The sequence below is a fragment of the Oxyura jamaicensis genome, chromosome Z (genome assembly GCF_011077185.1).
Source record: "Oxyura jamaicensis isolate SHBP4307 breed ruddy duck chromosome Z, BPBGC_Ojam_1.0, whole genome shotgun sequence".
Classification (NCBI taxonomy): Eukaryota; Metazoa; Chordata; class Aves; order Anseriformes; family Anatidae; genus Oxyura; species Oxyura jamaicensis.
Genome location: NC_048926.1, coordinates 2,342,011 through 2,368,128, shown reverse-complemented (window position 1 = coordinate 2,368,128; position 26,118 = coordinate 2,342,011). Strand labels below are relative to the sequence as shown.

The window sequence follows — 26,118 nt, the reverse complement described above, 5'->3', positions numbered from 1 at the left end:
ATTAAAGAAAATGAAGATCTTATGCAAGGGTTGAAGAAAGAAAATGTTTGGAGCTTCCCATGGTGGTAATAACGGTCTTTTGGGGACCATGACAGGTTCATTGATGTTTCCACATGTAAAGCAAGAGTGTATTTTGAGTGTTGGTGCCTATGGATGCGACCCTTTGGCATTCATCATCAGCAGCTTCTCAGCTTCTCCCTGGTTCGGAACAGAAAGGGCCAATGTTCTGAGGCTCTCAGCAGCATGTATGGTATGCTAGTTAAAAATGTCTTTTTCTAGGGAAAATCATACCACCAAAAAAAAAAAAAAAAAAAAAGGCAAGGAATGCTAATTTTGTAGTATTTTTTAAATTAACAGATTTCAGCTGCAAACACGGCTTTGAAAGCATCTGATGTCTTTGAGTGTCAGTTATGTCAGCAGTGAGGCCAAATCATCTACTTACCTTCTTTTGAAATGGCTCAGCCTTGCAGGGTACAGGCTATGAACAGTGTCCCTTGCTGGCATCAGCCACATGCTGGTCCCGCAATACCAACCAAGCCTCAGTGAATGGCAGAGACTTACATGGCCCTTTCATAGGTTGCAGACAAGCAGTTTTCAGCAACTTTTTGTTTATAGACAAAGGCTCCAAAATTGTAGCAAAGCTAAATGAGCTAAGGGGCCTCTAAATATTTTCATAGCGATCCATTCTAAACAAAAAGGGGAAAGAACTCTGATAACAGAGTGCAAAAATTCTATTTACAGGAACTTCATATAAGAAACAATGAAATTAAGTAAAGCTGTATTCCTGGCTACTGCTATCAATTAATGCAGCAACCACTTCCAGACGTAATAATTACCATATGTGCACTGTGCTTTACCTCTGGGCTTATTAATTTCATACACAGGAGGTTACAACTATTGATTGCATTAAAACATATTGATATGTTACAATAGAAATGCTCCGGCTGCAACGCATCATTGCACAAACTGAAATGATTCAAGTGATACAGAAACAGCCATCTGCACCCATCATCAGACAACTTGCTAATGGTCATTTCTCCATCCACTCTTAAGCACACAAACACAGTATTGCAACAGAAGAATGACAGCAGCGAGCTCAGCTGCTTAGGGACAAAGCTTATAGGGTTTAAGAGACAGATGCTGACCACTGGCTAAATGCAAAATCAATAGGAGTACCTGTCAATATAAATAAATTGTGCTTATTTCTCACTGCAATCTGCCCCACTGAAAATTTGTCCACACAGAAGTGATTGCCAGCCACTACTCTGTGAACTTCGGTCTCCAGAAAACATGCATTTGAAAGCTATCACTTGTTTTCAGGATTTTAAAATGTGTGCTTGATTTTTGAAGTTGGCTGAAAACTAGATCTATAATGAAAGATAATGACATCCAAATAGTAACTAATAAAACAGTGTCTGGCTTACCCCCACCCCCAGTCCAGCATAAGCCAACTGGGTTTCTAAGTACCTGCAAACACAGCAGTATATTCAGAAACAACTGCACCCTGCTTGCACTTGTTTTTTGTCGTCATCTCATCAGCCTCATTAAAAATGTATTCTATTCAATTCTGGTTAAGCTTTTATATGTTATATAACCTACTTTAAAACATCCCTGTAAACAACAAAGCATTATTTGTAATTTTAATAAATCTTAATTTTCCCTCTTCTTCTTTAGAACACAAATTTCAAGCCAGAATGCACTGAACTCACTGGGTAAATCTCATATTAAAATGACTCAATTGTCCTAACATAATATTTAAAACCAGTGGCAACTGCGATGCATTTAACAGGCAAAATTATCAGGTTCACTGCATTGGTAAAACATTCATATAGGGAGAATGCATGTCAGCAATTTCCAGAAACCTTTAAAAGTTAGAACGAACCTGGCTTCTTCTTAGCAAAAGCAATAAAGCCACTAACAAGCATAAACAGTTAATGTGTTCTTACTACTTCTGAAAGTAGGAACAAACCAGATTTCGTCAGTGAGGTTTGGCAACGTGAGAAATCCTGTAACCAATTTCATTTCCTGATAAATGAACGGTCCACAGGGGAAAGTCAGCCAGAGGGTTTCGGAACTGTCAAGTGCTCAGACATGACTGAGAGGCTCCTGGAAGGAGCCAGACTGTCTATTGCTTATCACTGCCGAGCCAAACGGCACCATGCAAACGCCGGGACTGCCAGACTCCATTTAGAGCTTGGGCTGAAGCGCAACGTGATAGCGCTCCATAAACATGTGGGATCCCCTTAAAAATAAAACAGCTCGAGCACACTTCTTATATTGTGCTTTAAGCAACCAAGCTGAAAACACATGGCTGTATTAAACACGCGTTGGTATGTAACTTTTAACTGTCTGTGTTGTTTATGCGTTTTAGAGCCAAGTCCTAGGAGTGACTTTTGTATTCAGCACTTTAGAGTCTTCCCCACCCTCCTCACAGGAAAAAATCCAAATACAGAAGAATAAATCATTCATTATTGGAGATATTTTGGCAATAGCAAGGCTGCGAAGGATGCATTTTCAATGGGAACTATAGGCTGCGTTGCTTGGAAAGCTGAACGCCAATTTCACAATTTGCAGATTCCTGCTTTTACACAAACAAATGATTTTTGAAAAGTTATCCTCATAAATGTGACTGGTAATTTTACTGAATGTCAACAGTAAGTATCAGAACTAATTGCAAGATGACAAATATGCTTCAATATAAATATATCAGAAAATCACAGCTGAGTTCAAGTTCCTTCTTTTAATACAGAGTTAACTTGAGTGTTTGTTCACTTTTATATTATTACAAATTGATTCACAACTCAAACATTTTTACAGGAAATTCAAGTAGCTTGACACACAGAGATTTGAACTTTTAAAAGTCTAAAGTTTGAGCTTGTAAAAAAATACTGCCAGTCTGATGACCCCTGAAGGGAAGATAAAAGGAAAAAATAGCTCAAATAATAACTTCAGGCCCTTCATTACAAAAATCCCGGGTAACTTTTCAAGTGGCTTGCAGGCTTATAATAGCAACAATGTCTGTAATTGATTAGCTACACCAGCACAAACAGATGTCACAGTGACAGTGAGAAAGTACTGTTGGTTCTAGAGTTTACTGGGAAGTACAACATAATTTTACTGAAAAACAAAATATCTAAAAAGGAAGTCAGGGAAGCTAAAGAAATATTATGCTTGTTCTCAACTGGAGTGCCTGAATGCATTTTTATTGCATCTTCTGTTTCTCTGCAAAGCCTGGGATAAATTCTTTTGTGCTACCAAGCAAAATACTGCTCACTTGACTCATTCTGCCCTTTATCACAATACCAAGACATTACTGAGATCTTTGATGCGCTGTGCTTAAGGCTCAGGCTGACAAACACAAGCTAACAGCAGTGAAAAAGAAAGTTCTTTATGTTAACTATCTACCCAGGTCTGTAAACAAGATACATGGCCTTGGAGGAATACCAGAGCATGACTCCAGACACACCAAGGTCTAAGCTTAGAGCAAATAAACTCCAGTAGCCCAGTCCCTGTTGCTCCTTCTGTGTTAACTCATGTTATTTAACACACACTTCAGACCCCAAATGAGAGAAGCAATGAGAATACCTGAAAGGGACATGAGGAGCATGAGTTATTCTTTCAGAGCACTTTCATAGTCACAGTACCACCCTCTCTGAAAATATCAGTGATACTTTTGGTCTACTGCTATGCTTTTACCTTATGTTGCAATGGCTCCCCCATCACAGAACAAGCAAGAAAAACTACGTCAGGAAAACTGCCTGTTTTCTTCTTTCCTCAGGTGGTGGCATGAAAATGGAGGGGATGCTGCAGGCTATGCTATACCACAGACGGGTTGACATACGTGAAGACCGACACTGTAGCATTAATGTTTATATACTACTACTAAGATAACAAATGAAAGCACAATGAAGGGATGTAGACATCAGTGTCTTATTTCAATAACAGCCCGTATAAAAGGAATTACTCTTTGAATAGTTCTCATTTTACCATCCCATTTCAACATATGAGCTTGCAAGAGCAGAATGAACTCAACTGGTGTGGGCAATCAAGCCTCACAGCTCCTTCAAGCTCATCGTTCACCAGTTAACTGGGCTCTACCTCCATCTCTTCTGCTCCTTCAGCAGCTGCTTCTCTCAATCCACTTCAGCCAAGTCAGCTGAAGCTCAGCAGCTCATGGGGATTCACTTTTGCTACTGTTTGCATGCAGAGCAGGAAAAAAAACACATGGCAGCATGCCATGAGATCTTTACTGGACTGCTGACCACCATGGGTGGACATGGATGCCCTGCAAAAGCTTTATTTTGTAGCCCTTTCGACTACTGCACATCTAGATGAGGCTAGCCTCCTTACACGTATAATGATGCAATTAAAAAACAATCATCAACAACTAAACAAACAAACAAACAAAAAACAGCCCCATGGTGCCCATTAAAGCGACAAAGGAGAAAAACACAGAACTTCTAAGTTTTCTAAGCCACTGCTAAGTCAGTACGACTCCTAGAAAACAGCAGCAAGGCAAACGAGGAAGGAAGTGGACAGAGAAAATTGGTGCATAGTCCTGCTTCCCTCCTAATCAGCATCGGTCAGTACGAGCTGTATACTCCCCACCATAAGACATGCGAAGTGCTAGGCACCTGCTCATGGTCCTGTTAGCAACTCATGAGCACGAAGATGTGACTTGAAACCTTCAGAATGTTGAAGTCAACAGCAGAACTCTGCAGTGACACCACTCTTTTTCTCCTTGATCTCTGAAGTGTTAGGATATGGCAACAAATGTTTTAGGGACTAGGAAGAGAACAAGGTTGAAGTTTTCCATTTATTCTCTATCTATAAAGAAAAGCTTTATACAGTACTCTCTCCAAGTTGAAAGCATGATTATTATTTTCTATTGGATGACATTTTGGCTCATTTACAGTAAGAAACTGATATTACATGAGAAACACTTTAAAGATCAGAGATTCAAAAGCTTGCTAATGTATATTTTCCTATGCTGACGCTGCAGTGATGTTTATATTACTCTTCAATGGGGAGGTGTCAGAAAAGCCTTAATATGTTTTAACTGTGTGCCAGGCAGAAAGCAAAATTAAATAGTTTTTTTTTTTTTTTTCTTTTCTTTTTTTTTTTTCCTCTTGTTCTAGTCAACAATGCCAGAAGTTACTGTTTATTTTTCTCCACCCCCATGGAAGAATTTATAACCACTGAAGTAAACTAAAGTTGCTTAAAGTTAAAAAGCTGTTTTTAATTCCAAAGTTGACTGACAGCTACTATGTAAAAGCAAACCTAAGTTGTTTGGGTTCTCAGGAGCATTCACATTTGAAAACTGAGTTTTCTGGAGCCCTTTGAGAGGTGGGTATTTTCAGTCCCTTCCCCATAATGCTATAAAAATAATTTTAAAAAATGTGATACTGTATAATTTTCACATTCAGCAGACACCTGGGGAGAGGTGGAGAGCACATCCCCTTTTCAAATAGCCTTGAGAGTAACATATAAATATGGTATCAGTTACAGCATTAGCTAACTCTCTTTGGGAGTGCCAAACAGAGGCTGTGTATGCCACAGAACACGCCACTGTTGTTAGACCTGGCAATATTCAAACAGATAGTATACTCAGCTGTAACTAAGACCTTATGTGCAAAAGGACTTGTCTTTACACCACACCAAAGACAACCAAATCTTGACACATACGACATTCAAAATCCATGCAAACACCTACTGGAATGGTAACTGTATGAAGATTTTTTTTTTTAACTTAAATTTTTTAAAACAAACTTTTAAAAATAAATAAATATGCTTTGTAAGTGACTCACCAACACTACCAGACTATGCCAACATTTCAAATATCTGGAGTCCAGCAATATGAAATTCCATGGCTTTTTATAAATCAAAAGTCAAACTACATTTCAAAGGACTGCAGTATAATTTATTTCACTTTCCCTAAAGCTTCTAAATTACTGGATTTATTCTATCTTTTGTGAGGGACTCTTCTGAAGTTTTGTTAGTATTCAATCCAATTCATCAACTGTATTTGCATTATACATAGCTACAAAAAAGTTTCTCCAAAGACTGCTGAAATATACTTTTAACCATGGAACAAAAGTAGTCAACAAATTTCAAAGACTTTGAATCCATTGATGCTAAAGGTACTTTACCTTTACTTTGGCTTTTGGCTTCTTCAACATTAAAAAAAAAAAAAAAAAAAAAAAGTAACCAGACATATAATCAGAAGTTTAAACAACCATAAGGGACATAATTTTGTTGAAAACTATCAATGGAATTCACTGCAAAATTTGTTACCTTGTTACACGTTCTAACTAGCTACTCAAGTCTATCTCCTACTAAGGAAACATTTCTGTGGATTATCATAGTAATGTTTAAAACTGACCATGGCACTTATTTCTGAACTACAACCCCAAAGAACCGTGTTTTGTTTCCCCTCTGGGATTATAGAGTTAGGAGCCTGACTGCTGCTTTTTCTTTCCTTCTTTCCTTCCTTCTTTCCTTCTTTCTCCAAGTTTTAGAAATGCGCAGTCAGGAGTTCCCATATGCTGAGTTATGTCAGTGTGTATCTAACTTTAAGCACTGCAATAGACAGGTTTTTCAATAATATTTTTCCACATATTTAAGTTAGATCTTGCCTACGCACAAGTTTGCACCATTTAATTAAACAGATTTAAATGATATAAACTCCTGCCTGGACATACTTAATATAAAGTGGTGTCATTGGGTTTAGTTTCAACTCATTCTCAACAATTTAAGCAGCTGGGCTTACATTAGTAGAAGAGCACCTGCATAAGGGTTTGCCCTTGTTCAGACAGACAGGTTGTTAATCCCAGTTTAAGATTAGCCAGAGTCAGCTGAGTGCAGACATGTCTGACTTGCATGCTCACAGCTTCAATGATAAGTTATTTTCTGACCACAAGGCCCATAAAAACTTTCTAGATCATTTTTCCTGGAATCTTGATTACCCAAAATCGTATTTCGCAATGGATGTAGAGTATATTCTTCTCCACCCAAGGTCTCTGAGAATCTAACCTCTAAAATGAATGCCTTCAAAAGACACATGAATTATTGTTCATCACTTACAGGTCAGCTCACGGAAGCAGGGAAGTTTGACATCTTAATTGAGGGTATAAGTTGTCAGAAGGAAATATGCCATCTATAAATATTATTCTTAGCACATGTTTGGCGTTTTGGAAAAGCCCAAAAAGCACTTTGTTTAAAAGTTTCTTACACTTCTTTTACTAATCCGATCTTCTTCAGGCTAAGGGTTAACAGCAGTTGAGGGTCAGCAAAGGGAAGTCTGCATTATAGATGCCTGCCTAATGTCAGTCCTAAGGATGTGTTAGACACCATCAGCTTCCACTATAATAAGATCTTTGACCTTCAGTCAGAAAACCATAAATATCAGAAAGAATTTGATGGAGAATTTATTTTTTAAGGAAGTTTTCTGTCTCTCTTGGTTAGTACTGTGCTGTAGAGCTCTGAACAGGAGTTGCTGGTCTCCTTAACCTCCTCCTCTGCCGCTACCTCTTTACAGTGTCATACAGAATTAGTTTGTGCATTCTTTTCTCTGTCTAAAACCCGCAGTAGTGAAGTACTCTTCCAGCAGTTAAACGAAGGCAAGAAAGCTGTGCATAGCTTAAGAATTACAGATCTGCCACAAGGTTTACTTTAGATCATTAAAAACCACTGTTCCTGGACTCCAAAGCCCACATCTTGCTGTGGCCAAATAATCACTGGGGACTTAGGACATCAGGACTCTGAGAACTAAAGTGCTGCAGCTATCACCAGGAGCAACTGTAATGGAAGACAGGGCAACAGGTGATCTCTCACATTAGGTAGCATGCATATACAATTTTCTTTGTCATGTGGGGCACTGTTTCAAGTGCTACCCATGTTCTACCACTCTGTGCAGCATGACAACACAAGTGACTGCACATGCCATCTCCTTCTCCTAACTGCATCTTGACCTTTCCAGAGAGAGTTCAGCAGCCAAACCAGAGACTGTTTAGGCTCCCCCGGTGTTGGCAAGTTCAGTACACACTTTCTTTTATAGGTACACCTTATTTCCACAGATGCAAGCACCTGGCACGCCCCCTTGACTGGTTGGCTCTGCAGAGATGTGTCCCAGAAGCGGCACTGCTGTGGCCATGCAGAGCATGCCCCGCGTGCTCAGCACCATGCTCGCTCGTACCCGGCACGGGAGGCAGCTTGCGGGAAGGTCCTGCAGAGGCAGCGGCAGCTGAGCGGGCCCAGATTGCTGCACAGCTTCCCTACCAGCTGAGGAGCAATGCCTGAGTCCTGGCCAAGCCCCTTTGCTCTAGACAGCCAATTCAAGTGAAAAGCGCAACAGCATTTGAAGCAAAGGGTTTTATCTGAGGCCAGGAGTTGGGTTAGGAACAAAACTCAGTTTCACAGCTATGACCAGCCATACAAATTCACAGCCAGGAGCTAGATGTACACATTCACTGCCACCTCCAACAACAACCATGTTATTTTTATGACATTTTTGGTAGCAGAATTTTTGATGTTGGCGCAGCTTCCCCAGGAGCTGGGTGATATGCCAAAGATACAAAGCTGTGCTGGCTGCCAGGCAGTACCTACCAGCAATCCCATGACAATTTACTGCTTTTCCCTGCTCTCTGGTGCCTTGATATAGGGGCTTTTTCCTATGAAACAAATGGAAGTTGAAGGAGGTGGAAGTACATTGCTAATAGAAGGGGAAACCTATGAGAAGTGCTTTTAACACCTAATGCAAAGCTTGTTCTGTCAAGAGATTGAAGGCTTTTACCTTTGCTCCTTTCACATATTCTGTGAAATTTTAATGCCTGTGAAACTAGAATGCACTTCAATAAATATTAAATTTTGTACCATACCAAAAGGGTGCAAGCTGATAGCATAATGGCATGTCTGCATAACACATCAAGAACATATGACAGAATGCACACCGATGACAGAAATACTAATTGACACAGTGAGAAAAGGAGCAGGGCAGCTCAGAATATGTTCATGAAAACAAAGTCTCTGCTTTAAGTGGCTTAGCTAATGGGAAGTTTTCTTTTGTAAAACCTCAACTGTGGCCTCCCAAGTGTGATCATTCCATGAACCAAAATGTCAGCGTCCAGTCAACAGCTGGCATTCGGAACAAGTTTTCCCACTTATTGTAGAAGACCAGCTATCAGCTGGCTAACTCCCCTTGAAATCCTGAGATAACTCGCAGGCTCCAGACACAGTGTTGCTTCTCTCACGCTCCGACTCCTGAAAGCACAGATAGTTCACCAAAGGCAAGAAAGGCAGCCTGAGAACTTTAAAAATAAAAATAAAGAATGAGGCCAATTTTCACCTATCACTATGATCTCTAAATTGCCTTTAATAAGCTTCTGCAATAAAACAGGGAGCCTGGACTGTGAGCTGCTCGTCTGCGAAGGAGACAGCTCTATCTCCAAACCATGGCTTCTGCCTCAGTCACGGGCATATTAACTTCATTTATCTCCTCCCACAGACCGAAGGAGAAATAACCAGCACTTGATTTCAGCACCTGCCCTTTATCTCTCTATTTATGCAGAAGTCTTCTGAAAGGCTAATTACTCAGCTTGGACCTTCCCTGCCTTCCACAGCACATGGCTAAAAGCATACACTTAAAATAACGTTAACTACATTGTTTGTATTCATTGGCAGGTGGGTTGCTCCAGAACTGTAAGGAAAATATGAGTTGGATCTTCCATTTCCCAACAATTATTTGCCAGGAAAAGGCATATTTCCTCATGCGTATACCTACATACATGCCCTACTGCTAACACACATGCTCTGTGTCATACGTTACTTCCCACAGTGAAGGGGAGCAGGAGTACGAGGGTGTGCTACAAAGCTGATAAGCTCCATTATGCAGATCAGGACCATGGCTCTAAGTGCTGTTATTTTTAGTTTACCTTTATTCATGTTTGAACTATGGTCTAAGCAACAGACTCAAGATCTGAATACATATAACGCCTCTTGAATGCTCATTTCCTCAACAAAGGCCAAGATAAGCAACTTGAAAACATTCGCTATATTTATCTGTGCATACATTACGTACTCATACATAAGGAAAAACACCATTGTTTGGGCTGCAGAGAAGCAAGTGAGTGAAAGCACTGCTTCATTCCTCATTTTTCCAAATCTCAACCTGTGTTTATTAAACCACCTCCCTCAAAGAGTTGAAGATGGCAATTTCTACGAGGTAGGAGTACTGTCTCTGCAGGGGCTACTCTACTTTAGAGCACTTGAGTGTATCACGGTAAAAGCAGGGATGGCTTGAAAATTAATTAGTAATTAACTGAAAAGCTGATCCAAAAAGTCTCAGGATTAAGCTCCACAGCTTTGCACGTTGTAATTATGCGTAGTTCATGTCAACCCAGATGCAACAGACCCATAATTCCTCCACACATTGTCCAAGCTGTCCAGGCACAAGCCAACTCCTCTCCAGAAGCCACTTCTGTCAATTGGCTGTGTCCAAGCTACTATGTGCTAGAAAAATGTCCTTTCAGCAGGCAGTATTAGTTGCTCTGTGCAGCTATACAGCTTCCAGCTTACAGATGGGAGCTCAGTGTTGTGAACAGCCACTGAGGCTATTGTACAGGCAGAGCAAATGAGGGTAGGGCTGCTCCCACCCATCCAGACATGCCCAGAGAGTGTCATTAAAGACACGAGGATTAAAGCTTTCTCCTTTATTTAGCTGCTGAAATTCCTCAGAGTTGCCAACATTGTTGTGTAACTATTTCTTTAGTCTGATCTTAATATGATTTTGTCAAGCTTTAGAACAGCTTCCCCTGGAAAACTCAGAGACTAGAAGAGGAAGGCCTGAAAAACAGTGAGACTTGTGAGACCCCTGTGAGAGAAGTGTAAGGGTGGGTGGTATGAAGACTTACAATGTGATTTCTGTAGGAGGGAATTGTGTGCTACTCACCATTACTGTCTTTGCAAAGAAAGGAATTTATGAGCATCTACAAATTAATGCATGCAGTTGTGGATGCCAAGGTCAGTGTCACCAGCTTTCTCCATGCAGAAAAGCAACCTACTGTGCTACTGTGACCAAACTTTTGCTTAGCAAAGGGACTAAAGGGATTTTTTGAAAAAAAAAAAAAAAAAAAAAAAAAAAAAAAGGATAAAATCCAGTAGGTGCAAGGAATTGTGTCTCTGTATCTGTTCACTTGGTAACCCTGCCCCAAAACTAAAGTCCTTTGAAGCAAAGCATTCTAAGTCACACTATAACCATCCTTAAAATACGAAGCCCTGTATTGCTCGGTAAGGACTTACAGAGTTTAGTAGTTGCCAAAAAATTTTCATTTGTTGACCTAAGTGGCACTATAAACATGTCAATTTGAACACTTTATCATTAATGTAAAAATTGTAAGCTTGACAGGATTTCACTCCTGAAACAACACTTCCTTAAATTGTGGCCCAACATGCAAGTCAACTTGGCACACGAAGTAAGTGATAAAACCTTCAATTTTTGCAAGCAACAAACTTACTTAGTGATGGCTCTATGTCAATAACCACTGCAGGCTTGTAACAGAAGAGCTTTTAATTACCTGCATGTAAGAATATGTTGTCACAAACAAACAAAAAAAAAGCAGCTCACAGAAAGGAAATGCAAAGGGTCCAGTGTTTCTCTGCAGCCTGGTTTTGCACACATTGCTACTGGCTAGTCACAGCACCATAATGCAGCAAGGGCACAACCTGAAGGGCTATGACAGGATTTGGATCCAACAACTCCTTTGCTGTTATTTAGGCTATTCCTGTACTGCAGCTCAGGGCTCTGACTAGCGACCAATTTCTCCTGAAGTAATTCAGTCTGGTTGACTTGCTACATGCGCCATCTCAGGGACACTGGGAACTGCAGGAAACACATTAGTATATGCAGCCAGCTAGACAATCCGCACTGGGTGTTTTAAAATTACCAGGGTATAAATAAATTACCAGCCGTCGCCAGTGGCTGTGTGTACTCAGTATGCCTTATCAGATGATATTTTCCTGAAGTTACTACAAAAAGAAATGGGTCTCAAGAAGAAGCTCCTGCTCTCTTATCGTGGAGTAAGAACAAAAATGGTTCTGCATTAAGTATTTAAAATACACTTGGCACAGTGGAGAAGCAAAAATTGGGGTGGATGTAAAAAAAAAAAAAAAACACCACAAAGCTCCCATTTATGTACATACTTACACAGATTTCGTTATTGCAGTATTTAAACATCACACAGCCATTAATGGATTTTAGCATCACAAAACCTGTCAAGTTGGTAAATCCCTTGTGAGTTTTGAGATTCTCAAAACAGAACAGAGGGGTCTGCTCAGGATTATACAGAAAGCTCACAACCATGTTGATGAGACTTGCAGTTCCTGAATTGATTTTCACTGGGTTGGTTTATTCTTAACCCAAGGCTGAAGCCACAGAAATTTTTCTTTGTAACATACTATGTAGACCCAAATGGAGATGTAGAACTCTAGAGAAAGAAGAATGTACTAACAAAAAAATGAGAACAACAAAAGTCTGGTTACATCTTAATATCACACAGAGAGGTTTATCTTAGAGAGATCATGAAGAAAAGCTTAGCCTTAGCAGATTTTAATTCCTCCACATTTCAATTTAATAACTATTCAAGAAAATTCACCCAAACATTTAGTACAAATTAGGAATTTAAATGAAAACATATACATATTGCAATCCAAAAAGTAATCCCTTATCAGCTGCTATTGATAGGAGAAATGATGTTTTGACGTTACAGATATAAAATGTATGTATGTAATTGATTGAACAGTACACTTTAATTGATGAGGTCTCGAGCACTTACTCTTAGCCTGTCTTTGGGCAAAGCAACAGCTCCCTGCTTGATGATTTCCAGAACCCGCTCCACTGACAGTTCAGCTCCAGCTTGCTCTAATCGGGAGCTAAAAAAGCTGATCACCTGGAATGAAAAATCAGAGCACATAAACAAATAGAAAAGATCTTTGTATCAATTTACGCATGAAGCTTTCGTCTTCTTTCCCTGGATAAATGTATCTGTACTTTTTAAAGAATAAGCATGTCATGGCTTGTGTCACAATTAGTAAGACTTTATTAATGGCGAATTAGCATAATTATCAGTATTCTTTTGCTGTCCTGTTTTTAATGTGTGGATGAATTTACAATTTAACACAGCTGAATTAATAAATTAAGATTTTCAAGTACTGTACACTGAAATATGGCTTATAATCCTATCATATAATCCTATCATCTCAGGCACATCAGGATTTTCAGGGCATTCTTGTCCACTTTTCGTAGTTTGGGCCAGAAATTTAGTTTAGTTTTCAAGTCTTAAAGTAAAATCCCTTTTGTTTTCCATGACTCCCACACTGGGGGCTCTAAGACAATCATTAAATACCTCAATACAAGAGTCTTACATGACTTGCCCGGTGGTTTTGTAGCATCCAAAGCCACAGCAACTTGAAGAAAAAAAAAAAACACAACAAAAAACCCCTCCTCTTCTCCCCAAATTAACCACCCAGAGTCCCTCATGAACCTCCCCCATCACAAATCCCAGGCCCAAGGACCTGTACACTCCCCCTCAATACTCTCATCCTCCCTGGTGAGGCCAAGATGATTTTCACCATATTTCCCCTCCAGCCCCCCTTTCTGTGACCCAGCTGGTCCTTGTTAGATAGAACACAGTTAGGTCAGGCTTTAACTTTTATCCCTCTCCAAGCTCAGTAGGTCACACCAGCAGCAGACATTCCACCGGCAGTTCTCCATGTGGGACATCAGAAAACCTCCATTTCTATAGCTCCTTTCATCCAAAAAGAGCACACTTTGCAAGCCCCATCCCTTCTCCCAGAGGAACTCGTCAGTCACGCAGGGGAACCGAAGCTCAGAACAACAAGAAAAAGATACGGGGCAAAACTTCAACACCTACTTAGAGCCTTTTGAAAGCACCACAAGGTGATCGGAGGTAGTTCACAGAGCCTGTGCGCATGTGAGCACCTGGCTGCCACTTGGCTGGGGCCATGCATGGTTTTCACTCACAGCACACAGTGCTGGTAGGTTTCCCGACTTCTCATATGTGTTGGACACACTCTTCTCTGCAAAGTGGCAATGTTCACTTGTGGCTGAATTGTGACCTCCAGCACATCGAGTAATCTCTGTTAATTCTCCCAAGTAGAAGGGGGAAGAGTGTATTATGCTACAAAATCTCTGCTGAGCTCTCTTTGTTCTATAGTGAGACACAGCTGGAGCCAGAAACCATTACCCTAATTATGCCTCCCAGCTCAGCTGCTGTTAATAAAACAAAGACAGCTGATGGCTTGATTTCTTTGGGATTCAAATTTGTTGTTCCTCTCTTGTGATCCTCAAAACTCTAGCCCTTGTTTTGAGCAGGTAGATTTGCTGCATCTCAGAACAGTTTTCTCTAGAAACTGTGAAGCACCAACCAAGTGGGATACAGAGATGACAGTTACTGCAAGCTGCTTTTTGGGTTGGCATATATATCTATAAAAATGTTTTTTTTTGTTGTTGTTGTTGTTTTGATTCTGTTTTATTTCACTCAACAGAAACATGGAAATCAGTCGGTAAGAATTAGGTTTAACCTTCTGTATGGCTGTTACCATTATCTCGGTACTTGAATAAGAGGGGAGAATTTCACCGCCTCTGGCAGAAGCAGCAGGTAGGTTTTACATTCTAACAGATAAGGACTGACTGCAGCACAGGGATCTCTGATCCTTGGAAAAAAAAATGGAATAGGAAGATGCGCTGAGTTCTTAAGTGTAGGAGCTGGAGGGAGGAACCAGAAATTACACAGGAAAATGGCAAGAAACAGCTTGCACAATGAGCAGGAGGACCTCAGAGGGAGGCTGACATGGTTTTGGCATAGAGTCTGGGACAAATTGCTGTTAGAGGATACACAGCTCCTATAGAAACAAGAAAGTTGCCCACAAACTTCGAAAGAAAAAACACCTTCCTGCATTTCAACACTTGTCTGTTGTCAGTAATCACGGGTGAAACCTATCCTCGCCCAGGGCAGGCTCATACAGAGAATGCATCTCACTAGTGTTCCTTGCTAGCTCAAGTTCTTCTAAACCACAACAAAAGCAAAACTTAATATTGGGCTTTTAATCAAAAGGATAAAATACTATCATAAAGCATACACATAAAAAACAAATGAAGCTTGCAGATACTACGTGAATCCTGGCACTTCCTATTTTGGAAAGACAAACACTCTAATCTGAGCATGTTTTAAAAAGTTTTTTTTTATTTATGTGGTAAAGGTACTAATCTTAGTTGAGTTATATTCCACAAAGAACAAAAGTGAGATAGGCTTCCAATATTTACAGGGCATGTCAGCATTTCAAGGAATTTTGAATTGCTATTTTTGGTATGTAGTTGAAGACTAAAATTAAAAATATCCACTTAAATAATAATACATATCTCTAAGTGGTATTTGTCTTTCTACTTCACACAAAATGGAACTGCAGTAATTCTCTTTGTAACCCTGATAGTAGAGTACTCCTATGAGATACTGGTTACAAGAAAAAAAAAAAAAAAAAAAAACAAAAACACAAAAACAAACACAAAATGAGATGAATTATATAGAGGACATACTAAAAGAGGCACTTGCTTATTACCATTACATTAGCAATAAAATCAAAAAGCATCCAGCATGACCTCCCTACTTCCTGAGCTCCCATCTCTGTACCTGAAGATCAAACACTTTACCCACTTATCTGCCCAAATACAAAAGATGAAAATGAATAATGTCAAGGAAAAGTAGCCTTTTCCTTTGAAGGAGCTTTAATTATTTTCCCCACATGAGTAACAGAGCTGCATTTAAAATAATCTTGAAAATGAACAGATTTCAATTCCGTGTCCACTTAAAAACAAACTAGCAAAAGTGAATTGTCTGGATAGTATTAAATGAGTTTCAAGTTTTAGCACATTCTTTAAAACCTAATGCTGAGCACATTATTCTAAAGTATAGAAAAAAAGCAGATCTCAACACAGATGAAAACTAGACAGAGATGACAGAGATGGACAAATCTTTTTTTTTTTTTTTTTTTTTTTTCTTGTTGTACCTATTTTCGATATTCTGAAAGTTATTCTCTCACTGATCACTTGGGTAACTGGTCTATGAAAGCTGAAAATAACTGCAAACCCTGCAACACAAAGCTTAACAAGACCCCATGAATTATCTGGATCCAAGTCATGACGTGCTGAAAGGCCCTCTCCATGCAAGGAACACAACCCATTCTAAAAACCTCTCTCCAATCTGGCTTCCATATTAACAGAGATTAAAAGGCATGTTTAATCCTGGATTAAACAACCCCTCATCAGGAATACATTATCAGCGTCCAGATAAAACCGTGTATCTGGAGGGTGCAGTGCTTTGCCCTATCCAGAGCACCTAATTCTGGTTGTGCAACGTGCATGCAGCTGCATGGCTTGGTTGCCATCAGCTCAGGGATTTCTTGACCAGTATAGACAGCAGCACAAGTTCTGGTGGCATAATATACTCAAGACCTCTAAACAAAAACCATTTTCTATTGTGATTTCCAAAATTGTTCTTCATAAAGCATTTCCATTTAAGAGGTCAGTTTTTCCTGAGACTCATCTTTAGTCCTTTTGTTTTATAAACAATAAATTTACAACGTATTTCCACAGATTAAAAGTGCTACAAAAAATTTAAAATGATTTAGAAAGATTTAAAAGAGACATTTTAGTTTTTGGAGATTTCTTTTAAGATTATGAGGAAATAACCACAGGGTCTACTACTTTGTCCATCTATTGTTTTCAGTATGACTGACAGTCTGAGGTAAAGAAACATGTATTTATATTTCCTATAGCATACACCAAGCAGTACAGCTATCAAGGACAAGATGTTTTCTCCACTTGGATTCTTTCAGTGTAAACTGAAGTGCTGTGAGGCCCCAAATCATTCACATGCAGTACTGCTGCCTAACACTAGAACTCTTCACTTTCTCCTGCAGCTAAAAATAACAGTGCAATTCACTGTTGCCTCCTTTGCCCACAATTTTCAAGGTTAGCTCTGCAAAAGAGAAAAACAACTTAGCAGCAAATGAAAAAGTTTGGATTCCTTTTTCATTATTTTTCTTTATTTTTCTGTGTGAAGTGATGAGAAAGACACATTTTTACATTTGCTATTTAACATTTCCAGCCTTGTTCAGCACTGATAGAGTAACACGCTGTATTCACAGCGCACCAAAAGGAGAAGAAAAGGAGAAAACAAACCTCTTGTTACGAAGTGCCACAGGATTAGCACTTCATCTAAGTAGCTTCCTAAGGAAAACATAAATCACGGCTACGTTCAATAGCCAACAGTCATCCTCTGTCCTGGAGGGAAAGCAAAGCAAAACAACCCTCCCTGCAGCCACCTTGTTTAAGAAGGGACGCAACTGCTCCAGGTAGTTCAATAGCAGGAGAATTGCAAAAGGTTTATCAGCAAACTTGAAGTACTGAAAAGGTTTTCAGCTTCACCTTGAAACTAGGAGTACATTCAAAGATGTGAACTTTGCAAGGTGCTCTGCTTCCATTTCCTCACTCCTGGCAAAGAAAATGGGTAGGAATGGGGAGAAGGGAAAAAAAAAGCACTGAAAGTTTTTAGCCAGGCTCTAGTAATTAGCAGGATCAAGGTTTTTCTGCAGGCTTTTTAAGGAAAACCATGAAAAATTAGTTCTCATGCTCACTGCAAGTCCTGCAGGTCTTGAAACAGAAGTAGCTATGCCAGAGCCAAGCCAGCTCAACTAATTTTAAAATCTAGCAGGGAAATGTCTTTGGAGAATTAAATTCCTAGTAGGAAATTGCATCAATCTGATCCTTTGCATCACTAAGCCATTGCTCCCGACCTCCTGATTTCTATCAGGCTATTTTGCAAACAAAATTCTAGCTGCTCCTAGATAAGCCTGTTCAACTGCACGATATCTACCAGTAGCTCACAGAAGACTTAGGAAGAATGAAAGTAATAAAAGCCAATGAGTTCTTATGATGGTCATGAACCAAACTCATCCTTAGAAATTACTAGTGAAGAGTCTTCACCAAATTCCCGGCACATGTGAGCCTGCTGACCAAGTTATAGAGCACCTTGGAAACAGAGGCACAGAGAGAGCTCACAGCTGAAACATTTCTGCAGTAGGCCAGAACAGGAACCATGGCATTCCTTTTTGTTCACCATCCAGAGGAAGAATATCCCATTTAGCTAAACAAGATGCACAATATCCCATTAAGATGACTTTCTAAAATTAAAAGTAAATTAATGGGAAACAGAAGGTATTTTGATTTAAGTTTCTTTTGTACAGCATTAACTGTTCCCATATGTTCCCAATCAGCTGGCAATGGTGATTTTTAGTTTATTTATAAAAACTCAGAGGTAGATAGTATAATACAGCTTTCAATAAAATAATGTTCCATACACTGATGACCCCTTCAACATTCATCTGTTTTTTGCCTCAGCTGTGAAGCTCACAGAGGCTACTTGTTATCTCCAGGATTACCTTTGCAGAGTAAACGGAATAGTCCAAACCCTGAGGCAAAGTCCTGAGCTACGGTGCCAAAGTCTGCACAGAGTTAATCTGGGCAATTGCCACTCTGCTCTGAGCAGCTGGTCGAGCTGCAAAGCTGTACTGGGATTCACATGTGCCTACAGACACGTCTGCTCCGTCTCCTGCCCCAGTGCTACCAGCCAAATGCTGGTCGATCTGGAGGTCTCCAGTGTTGAAGTCCCCGGAAACCTACCACAGTGCTTCATTATTATCAACACTAGAAAGTCTTTCCTTACACCTACCTGTGCATCTCTGTCACGATTTACACGAGCCACTTGTCCTACTTGCCACAGTTACATAGAACAGGTTACTCCCTTTCTCTTCACAGCTGTGTTCTATTTGAACAATATCAGGTTTAGTCTTCTTTTGGGCTAATCAGCACCTGTTCTATTTGTCCTTAGAAGTCCTGTTTTCTACAGCTCTTGTTTCTCCCTAGAATTTCTTTCACGGTGCCTAAACCCAGAGTAATCCAGCTAGCACATCACTAGCATGAGCAGGCTGAGAGGACACCTCTGTGCACCTCCCTTTGCATACCCACACAGGACTGCAGCCTCTTTCCATTTGAACAGTACTATTAACTACTAACAAGTTAGTATTAATAGTAATACTATTAAGTACTAACAAGTTACTATGTTCTATTTTCTCAGTATGTTTTTCAACTAATTTTTTTTTTTTTTTTTTTTTTTTTTTTTAGCATTTTTACCTCTTCTGTAAAACCTATTTAAGCCTATTTTGGTTTAAAACAGTAATTACTGAAGTCAAGATATGCCATTTTTATTTTATACATTCATGACATGGAAACCTAGCAACAGATTTACTGTCTAAAAATCACTACAGATTGTTCTTACATTCTTATGCTGTATTTTGGTCAGCTTTCTTCAATACAGAGCACCACCACACTGTCTAGTAGTATTTCTGTTCCAAATACAAATCTGGAGTACATTTTAGGACAAGAAACTCTTACACCCTATGTAAGGAGGATTTTGCTGAAGCACTGGGGGACATCACAGTGACACAGAGCAGAAGATACACCTGCTCACATGGACCCCTAGTGGCATCTGGTGATGGAAACTATTATACTTCCACAGTAGTAGGGTGGGCGGATATAATCCAAGCGTACTTCCCTGCGTAAAAGAACCCGTGGATGGAACCAGCACGCAGCACAGACCCTGCAGACAGGCTCTAAGGGTTGGGAAAGGTAACTTCTCCTCTCCCCATCCCATGACTAAAAGCTGCAGCTCTTGCCATTTACACCTACCATCTACACACTCTGGGCTGTACATGCAGGGTGGCAACTTCACTGCTATACATTGAGCACGGCAGCATCAAACCCAGTAGGAGTTCCCTGGTGTATAGGAAGCTGGTGGATTCACTCTCTGAATAACCATTCCAGGCCACACAAAAAACCTGGCTAGCTCACCATGTTGTCTGTAACAGTTGGCTGGGATGGATGTTAAAAAAAAGAATACGAGCAGGTCAAGAAGAGGGAGATCCTTCCCATGAATACAGCCTCCTAGCTCCCAACAACATACATTTTCGGAATTTCTGGAGCCAGGAGCACATTTCCATTTCATGTGATCTCATCATCCTGTGTGGCCTTGACAACAGAGCTCTCACCTTCATCACTGCAGAGAAATGCTGGAACAAAGCTTGGGAGCCAGGATCTCATTTTGGTTCTTCTCAAATACTGCCCACGTGGTACCAGCAAGCTTCCCCCACATGTACAGCAAGGCTAACGTGCTTTGCCGGTCTTTCAAGTGGTAGAAAGACCAGTAAAAATAATTTGGCTTTGGCACACAAGGCAAAGGTTTGTTCTGTACAGGATGGTAGTACTGCTGATACCATGGATGAACTGGAGGATGTGGCAGGCTGGAAGAGGAGTCATCTGAATCTAATATTTTATTCAGATCTGCAAGCCTGACAGCTCTCACCACTTGCCAGCTGGTGACAGGTACATTTTTAAAAAAATCTTTTTTTGACATCCTCGCTTCTCTAACAAAGGAGCTATTTAAAAATTCAACATGCTCCCTTGGAAAGCTTTAAATAGTTTCAGAATGTAACTGGCATTATGCTGTAACCCAGTATTAAATACTTTTGGGGAGGAACTGTTTAAATCATTGAGGAAAACCTACATTTAACTGTTCAAAGGGAAAGGACATGCTGCTTTCTGTGGGAGGCAAGGAGCTGTCAGGCACAAGGACCTGCCAACCACTCGTTTTCCTGGTTCTGGACATGCAAACAGAGAAGGTCCCTATCTCAGTCAGAAACGAAGAAATAGTTATCTTGACTGCACCCAGTTCTGCTTTAAACAACCTGGAGACAACTCGTCCTAATCATCCAGGCAGTATCATGCTGTCTGTACTCTGCAGCTGCCAAAAGTTTGGAGAGTTTTGAGCTCTGAAACCTCTGCTCTCCGAACTCTTCCATGACCAGAAAATATGAAGTGAGAACAGAAGAGGAAGGGTTAGGTACAGAACAGGGTTTCAGTTCTACATTTTTGTCAAGAGTAAAAATTACTTTCCTTTACGGATCATCAAAAATCTGTCAATCTTCTGTAATATTTTAAAGTAAAAGCAAATCAAAAAAAGTAACTTCTGCAGATTTTTACTCATACTGAATAAATGCCCTATTCACTGCAGCAAGAAATTTAGCACCCTGTTCGGCCTCCACTTCCAGCATTTTGCATCCAGAGGTCACAGCATGACTTCAAGCATTGCTCAGCTCTGTAAATACTGCCTAGAGGACATATAGGGGCTTCCTGCACTTTACATCTGTTATTTTCTAGCAGGAATCATTACTCACGTCCTCAATATGAACATTAATGCCACTATGAGATGTAGCAGAAATCAGCTAACAACTAACTGTTTTCCAAAGTCAGATGCCAGTATGCAGTCCATGGAAAGCCACACTGGTAACAGATTCTGGTCGAAGTTATTTCCTTTTGTTTTCTTCTAAAGCATTTATTTACCCAACAGGATTGCTGACTGCTGTGGAGAGACACTTTGTAGGTGAAAGATACAGGCCAGGCAATGAGGCAACTGAGTGCCCGCTCATGGCTATTTAACAAAATCCCCCATAATCATTAATATGAATGGTGATAAAAGTAAGAGAAATTAAAATGATTTCTTGATAATGAAATCCTGCTTTTTCTCCTCCAAAAGACAGGCTTATAAAAAGGGGCAGTTAAAAGAAGTTGACACTGTTCTTCCTTAAAGGAAGTGAAAGATGTGTCACAGGTTGGGAATTCCTTACCAGAGGCATCTCCAAATCCCTCTGGCTCTGTTGAATAAAAATGTTACCCGAAATAAGTCACAGTGGGGGCCTAGAGAATGGGGGAGGGAAACTCAACATTTGAACACATTCTAAAAGAAACTGATAGAGATGAATATTTTCCACCTCTCAAAAGGATAAAGAGATCAAATAACAAAGTGTAAGCATCCTTTAAATAATAGATCACTTACCAGATCTATATTTTGCATTATGTCCTGGAAGGAAGGGTGAGTTCGAAATTGCTCGAACAGATCCCGCTTGTAAAGCAGTGCATACACCAAGTTTGGGTTGTGATGAAGGGAATTGGTCAGGCAGGAGTTGATAATCTCTAACATCATTCGGATCACCTCCTCAATCACATTCAGGTCTTGTGCCTTTAAGAAAGGAATAAAGGGTTAGTGTGCCCTTTTCCATTGTAAAATGTATTAGGTAATAAAGACAGTGCATAGGCAATTATTACTAATGGAGCTATTAGCTGGTTTATGTCTCTTTGGTGAACTAATCTGGCATGCCTGAATATCTGGAAAGAGATCTGTTTTCTCCTGTAATAACCAAAATCTTAACTGAATGCATTACACCCTAGTATTCAGCCTCATAGCTTGATTTTCTCAACAGGAACCATCATCTCATCCCAAAGAGCAAGTATTGCAACCAAATTTATTATGGGTTAAAAGAACATAGTCTTTTCAATACTTCCTCTTCTAGGTAAAAGCAGTTCAACATCAATTTAGTTTCATACTTTTTACTTTTGGTCCTCTGTCGGGGGAGGTAGGGGACAGGGAATAGGGAGAAGAAGAGAGGTGGAAACAGGAAGAAAAATCAGAAAAATAAAAAGTGGCTGTCAAAAAGGGAAGCAGCAGTGACTAGGGAGGAAAACTGACTGCATCAAAACACATGGTACCTTGAATGTTTGCCACTGTTCTGATCTCCAGACTTTGTCCCTTTTTTTTTAAAAAAAAAATAAAAATCAGCATTTAAGAACACTTGACAATAAATGAAAAAAGAAATCTCCTTTTGTAGTGCACTAAGCCATAACGCTGAAGATAAACTTGTAGAGCTTTTCATCTTGTCAATGCCTCTGACACGTCATTCTGGATGACTACTAAACTCAAACTCTCCAAGCTGAACAACCTGCCACCAGGTACAAGCTCGTACGCATGTTGGCACTGTCTAACCACAGGCAGCCTGCTGGGTTTCTCTCCTCGGGCTGCACATCAGGATATGCCTGATGAGGTTGTTCAGGCTGGAGAGCTGCCTTCCCCTGGGACAGGGGAAAAAGGCAAATCTACTTTGTTCCTATCAGTAGGTCTCCCCACCACATCAAACGTCAGACTTTACAGGCCTGGCAAGAATGTGAATCATGTCAAACCGGCTTGGGCTTTTCTGCTGGGTACGAACACTGAAACCACTGGCACTTACTTTTGCTGATTACCTGCAAAGTAGTCATATTCTGAGTTATCATAAGGCACTTAAATACTTCATAATGAGGCTGTACTTGCAACAGCATTTTGTTGGACTGTCATTCAATCTGTACCCAGCTGAGTTATTTTCTATTATAGGGTAGTGTTGTAGGAATCATCACTTGTCAGATAAATGCCACTGCTCTTACCAAGGCAGAAGAGACTACAGGAACTTGTCACTATCCTGGTTACACTCATATAAAGAGCAAAAATCTTTGCTACCACTTTGCTCTGGCTACTTTCAATTCAAAGCAAAGATATACAGTGACAGTTTCTTCCTGCAAGCATAGATAGGGCAGAAGGCTGCATCATTCCCTTAACCCCCTCCTCCAGCTATTCTACTGCACTGAGAACTGCAGAGAAGGGGATGCCTGCTCTCATACTGCTGCTGAAACAAAACAGCACTGCAGTCCAGTTATCCACACAGCTTGTCTTCTGCATGTACAAAGGAAATTTGTGATGACATTTTTTTTTGATTTATTGAAGAAACAGTATTTGGTGTGCATTCCAAATAAATTTTGTTCTTTAACAAGGATGTCTGGCTGACTGGGGAGGTCACAGATTCCTTTCTGAACATGAGGATCTCCTCTTTTTTTAATGACTTTGCCTCAACCACCGTAGCTAACAATGTTAGCAAAACCCCTTACAAATCTGATCACTGCAGCTACTTAACCTGTCAATGGGGTCATATTCTTTGACAGAAACAATCCTTACATTCAAAATGCAGGTGGTTCCTCTCTGGTTTTCTAGTTAGAATGCTCTGAAATAGCATCCCAGTTAGATGCTCTGAAATGCATATAATTAAGAATACTGGACAAAAACTGAAATAATTGCTTCAGCTGGAATCTGAAAAAAACATCTAGACCTGGTTAACTCATCAGTCAAGTAACACTTGCCTATCAACTTGGACTTATTTCAGAATATGCTGTATTATGGTGGCATTTTAAACAGCTCTGAGCATTAGGTTAATACACTTCTCAATGTAGCAGGGTGATCTAGTGGCTGAAATGCTATCCTAAGCCAGAGAGGACATAACTTGTGCAGACCTCCTCTGTGATCATGCATAAATCCTACATCCCTTTGTGCCTGCATTCCTTGCCTACAAATGGGAGTACGGGTACCTCCCAAAATCCCCATGTTGGCATCTGCATGCATATGTTAAAGAGCAAGGTGTTCTGCCACTATTGTACAGGCACTCCACAAGCATTTGAAACCAGACATTAAACTTAAAAGAATGCTTCAATTTCTTTAAGACTTTATCTTGGTACCTGTCAGGCAACTCAGAAAGTTGTAAGCAACTGTTGAGCTGTCCATCTGGTCTAAGAATACATTACGTGAGGAATGGGATTTGCTAAGAGCATCTCTCCTTTCTAAAGCCACCCAGAAACATCAGGACTCGGAATCAAGTGAGATCTCTTCAGCTACCAGAAAGAGAACAATCCACTCAACTGCTTTTCAAAAACTGAATGCTGTTAAATAAAATGTGTTCATCTTTAAACAGGGGAATACAGGTAGTTTAAGCAGAAGTTGCTGTTAACTGTATTATCATCTACAAACATGTTATTTCATGAAAAGGCAGACTGCTACTGGTGAGCTTCAAATAATTAGAAGTTACCGTAGTTATTGCTTATTAATAGTATTTAAAGTTTTTAAAAGCTGATGGTAAGAACCAACAGTCTGTTTTTGAGCTACTATGTTAGAGGTGAAAAATCTGGGACCCAAATGCAGTTACAATGAAAATTTTTGCCTGTAACTCGCTGTACCAAAAGCAATCATGTATAAGAAGAATGAACTCCATAAAAAAAAGAGACGTGGGACTGAATCCTAGTATCACTTATCTGGAGAGCTGTACGCTCCTATAATTAGCGATTAAAACATTTGTAAAGGCTTAGAAGTTTTCAAAACAGGAAAAAACAAGCAGAAAGCCAAGGACAGCATTTGGATGAGACAATGGAGAAATGCTGTAAGAGCTGATAAAATGTTGTGTGCTTCTGTTGCTCTATATCAACAGTATCAAGCCACAGCACCTCTGCATCTCGACATGGCGTCAAGAAAGATATAAATAAGGTTACAAAAACATTTCGCAGCTGAAGAGAAAAAGTTTATCATGCTGCAGATTAACTTCCAGACCAGCTGAACCCAGCTGAAATGCAGAACACGTATCCATTTCAAAACATCATCCATAACATCCTTGTGAGAATACTGTTTTGGACTGGATGGGCTGCTATATGAAAAGAAAAGCCAAGCATTGATTTGGGGGGACAGGTAGACAGGATTCATCTATTGAACAGCATGTTTAAGTGAGAGAGTAGTTAAAAGTAATGTCATTTTCCTATTGCTTGTAATTGACAAATTCAAAATGCCATTTACGCTTAAAATAATTATAGCATTCTTTTACAGAACAGTTCTTGTGATAATGCCTCTTTCAATAATCATGAGTACCAGTCTTCCCTGCGTTTCTATGTTCATAGAAATAATTATATTAATCATTAAAAGAAATGTCAAAGGTAAAGGCTTGGTAGCAACTTTTTGAGATGGAAACCTAGCCAAAAAGGGGAAGGGAATATAGGCACAGCACTAACATTGCTATAGGTAATCCTAGGTAACTTTCGCATGTTTCTTCCTCAGGATAGGAATTAAATGTGGTAACTTTTTGCAAATATTTCAATTTTCCAACAGAAACAGCTAGGCAAGAGGCCAGAAGCCTGGTCACGTTCTGGTTGCACAAGGAACAAACCAGGCAACAACAGATACAAAAGGGCCAGGTACAGCTCTGGGTAATCTGCGCCTCTCTTGTTAAAAGGAACAAACAAGTGATAATGCCAGAGAA

General features: G+C 39.9%; 1 protein-coding gene across 4 annotated transcripts in view; it reads right to left on the bottom strand.

Annotated features, from left to right (window-relative positions):
- Window positions 1-26,118, bottom strand: part of DYM (dymeclin) — a 176,066-nt gene that overhangs the window by 20,404 nt on the left and 129,544 nt on the right. For all 4 annotated transcript variants that reach the window (XM_035309185.1, XM_035309186.1, XM_035309184.1 and 1 more), the window contains 2 exons: window positions 22,020-22,202; window positions 12,828-12,941 (listed from right to left, as the gene is read on the bottom strand). In XM_035309185.1, coding sequence (XP_035165076.1) covers window positions 12,828-12,941; window positions 22,020-22,202 — 297 coding nt within the window. The remainder of the gene's footprint in view (window positions 1-12,827; window positions 12,942-22,019; window positions 22,203-26,118) is intronic.